The 3394-nt window shown below is 50.6% G+C and overlaps 1 protein-coding gene across 1 annotated transcript in view; it reads right to left on the bottom strand.

The window, feature by feature from the left end:
* Ghsr (growth hormone secretagogue receptor) overlaps window positions 1–3171 on the bottom strand; it is a 3855-nt gene extending 684 nt beyond the window's left edge. Inside the window, exons 1-2 of the mRNA XM_005343903.2 lie at window positions 3151–3171; window positions 2007–2934 (exon numbers count right to left, since the gene is read on the bottom strand). Coding sequence (XP_005343960.1) covers window positions 2007–2796 — 790 coding nt within the window. The 5' untranslated portion in view covers window positions 2797–2934; window positions 3151–3171. The remainder of the gene's footprint in view (window positions 1–2006; window positions 2935–3150) is intronic.
* Between the last annotated feature and the right edge of the window lie 223 nt (window positions 3172–3394).

Genomic DNA, 3394 nt, shown 5'->3' with positions numbered 1-3394 from the left:
GCGGGGCATGTCACAAACCACTGTATCAGGGCGGGGCATGTCACAAACCACTGTACATTTTTTAAGTCTTGGCTTTTTTTATTCCACGAGTGACAGGCCCACTGACAAACAGCTGAATAATCTGCCCCCATCTTTCCAGTCTTCCTACTTGGTAACTGCTCGACTTTGTGTTGACTTGCCATAAGGACTGAACTAAACATTTGATTAATGCTTATCCTCCATTTATATGAGTTACACAGAACGCAAATACAAATGAGGCAAGGTATTTGTACTCCACCACAGTAGTGGGTCAGAATTCCCAGGGCACTCCTCCCGCTCCATGCTGGGGCTAAGCATGCCCAGTAAGCACTCTCCCACTAAGCAATAGCCCCAGCACCCTCTTGGGCACATGCAGGTTCCTTGACTATAAAATAGACTCATTAACTTAAATTATCTAGGGAAGGGAAGGGGGAAACACCTTCGTTTTCTTTTCCTGTCTTCCCCTTTCTTTTCTCTGATTTTAGGACAGGGTTTTGTTAGGTCTTATGGACTAGTGTACCCAGATTTTTCAAGTAAGTTTTACAGGGGACTGGATATGCAATAGAGATTCATAACAACTGAAAAGACCATTTTATGTCATCTACAATAGATATAAATAAAGTATAAGGAGTTATTAAACCAGCAAACATTAATTACCACCTATTCAAGGCTTCATATTGCACATATGAAAGATACTTTCTTCAAGAATTCTAAATTTTTAGATTGAGTTTTTAAAATTCATAAATGAGAGAAAAATAATGTTCTGGTTCCAATCCTGCTTTAACAATCTCTTCAGATGGTAAGGGAAGAAGACAATGGACACCGGCATTGAGATGCCAATGGGGAAACACCAGCATGTGTAGCTTACAAAACTGGAGGGGATTAGCAATTCCTCCTTCGGACTAAGTCATGTAGGAAGAGTTGGCATGTCACAGCAGCACTGTGTCCCTCTCTTCAGTGAGAGAACTGGAGAGCTGACAGTCCCATGGAGGACATGGGAGACAGCCCCATGGAAGACACGGGGAGGGGGAGCTTACTGACAATCTCTCCCTCCTATCAGGGCCATCCTTGTCTGGGAAACAACTTTGGACATCCCCGGGGAACTCTCTAACATTTCGATATGCAGAATTTGAGTGTAACAAAGTTGTGAATAGGAAACCATCCTGCAAAAGCTAAGAAAATGCCAACAGGCAAGGAACATCTTGAGAAAGGGAGCTCAGCTGTTCCTCTGGGATATGAGCACGGTCTTCATGGCTTCCCTGTGCATGCACTTCACATGCCTCTAAGGAGGAGGACTTTATGCAGTAATGGTCAGTGCACCCAGCTGTGACCCTGTCCCCAGAGGTTCCTGAGCACAGGTAAGATAGCTTCTCTATCCTTCCATGGCCTATGCTAGCGGGGAGACAGATAATCAGGAAAATAGCCGCAGGAGATTCCCACATTCCACCTTACAAAGCCTTATATGAGCTGAATAAATAGTGTAGCTGTGATTACCTGCAAAAGATACACAGGGCCGAAAAAACCAATATTGAAAGCAAACCAAATACATTCATAAACAGTCTTCAACAGAGTGATCCAACTTTTTGGTTAAATTTACCACAGAGTAATTTCTCAATCCTATGCCTTTCTGTTTGTAATGTTACTTTGATGGCCACAAATTCTATAGGAGTCAGGAAGCTGAACCTCTCCTTCAAGGACCTCAAAAGAACCCATGATGAGATATTTCCATCTTAAAGCAGGTTTCCCGAGAGATATTCATTTTTATGAAATTGCCAATATGAAAAAGCTTTTTCGTGGAGAAGAGAAGATACAGGAAGCGACAGAGAAAGAAAGGGAAAAGCAGTAACGGAGAACAAGAACTGGGGGGGGGGTGCAGAAAGAGAGACTCCGGAGGCATGGGGACACAAAGACGGCTAGAAACAAAAAATTCGGGGCCTTTGAGAAAGGCAAGCAGGGGAGGAAGAAAAGCTGCCTGGAGCAAGACTCACCAAGCATCTTCACTGTCTGCTTGTGGTTCTGGTCCCTGAGCGAAGCGCCCACCGCCGCGTCTCCGCGCCTCCGCCACAGCTTCTTCCCAATGAGACTGTAGAGCACGGTGAGGCAGAAGACCGGGAGGAAGAAGAAGACACTGGACACCCACACCATGACCGTGAGCAGCCCAGAGCGCACTGCGAATTCGGTGGCGCGGCACTCGTTGGTGTCCCGAGGATCGGTCCCGTTCTCATGCTCCACGCCCACCAGCACGAAAATGGGTCCCGCGCTGCAGAAGGCCACGGCCCAGATGACAAGGATGACCAGCTTCACGCGGCCCTTGGTGACCACCACCTTGGCCCGCAGCGGGAAGCAGATGGCGAAGTAGCGCTCGACGCTCAGCGCGGTGATGGTGAGGACCGTGGCATAGGTGCAGCTCTCGCTGACGAACTGGAAGAGTTTGCAGAGCAGGTCACCAAAGTTCCAAGGCCGGTACTGCCAGAGGCGGAAAAGGTCCAGCGGCATGCACAGGAAGATGAGCAGGTCCGAGAAGGCCATGCTGGACAGGTAGAGGTTGGTGGTGGTGCGCAGCTCGCGGAAGCGGGACACCACCAGCATGGTGAGCAGGTTGCCCGAGATGCCCACCACAAAGAGCGCCACGCAGGTAGCGGTGACGCCCGCCAGCAGCGGTGCGGGGAACAGCGGCAGTAGCTCGTCGGTCAGCGAGTCGTTGCCTGGGGAAGCGTCCCAGTCCAGGTCCAGAGTGACATTAGCCTCTGGCTCCTCGCTGGGCGTCGCGTTCCACATGTTGCTAGGCTTGGGGTCGTAACCGCGCGGAGATTTGGTACCCCCGAGAAGGTCCCCTTAACGCGCGGGAGAGTGCGAGGGAGAAATAGGCTCCTGTGGCAGGAAGGATGTTTGGAGAGGAAAGAGGGAATGAAAAGCCTAGGGAGAAGGTGGGATGAGGTGAAGATGAAGGGATTAGAGGTGAAAGGAAGAAAGTGACCCATTGCGTGCCTTTCCCACTTTCCCTTCCTTCCTGGCTCTCGCCCTCCCTCCTGTTTTTCACTCCTTCCCCATCTCTCTTTCCTTCCCCTTCCCACTCTTCCCCGTAGTCCTTGTCTCCCAAACCAATTTGAGACCGCTCACACAGTCACTTACCCTCACCTTGTCACCCGAGCAGAGCCAGCAGCTCTGCCTGGCACTGGAGATCTCGCCCCAGTCGCATGTCGTACTCCCCACTGCGTCCGAGTGCGTGGGCTCTACAGAAGGCAGGCGCTGCAAAGTGAGGGTGTGAGGACTCCTCTCCCTAGTCTTGGGCGCTAGGGTGGCCGGGAAGGACAGGTCATTCGGGTAGAGTAGGGAAGGGTGGAGGAGACGGTAGTGGCGTAGTGGCGTAGAAGAC

The sequence above is a fragment of the Microtus ochrogaster genome, chromosome 1 (genome assembly GCF_000317375.1).
Source record: "Microtus ochrogaster isolate Prairie Vole_2 chromosome 1, MicOch1.0, whole genome shotgun sequence".
In the NCBI taxonomy this organism is placed as follows: domain Eukaryota; kingdom Metazoa; phylum Chordata; class Mammalia; order Rodentia; family Cricetidae; genus Microtus; species Microtus ochrogaster.
The sequence above is the reverse complement of the archived record's forward strand: the minus strand, read 5'-3'. Positions and strand labels throughout refer to the sequence as shown.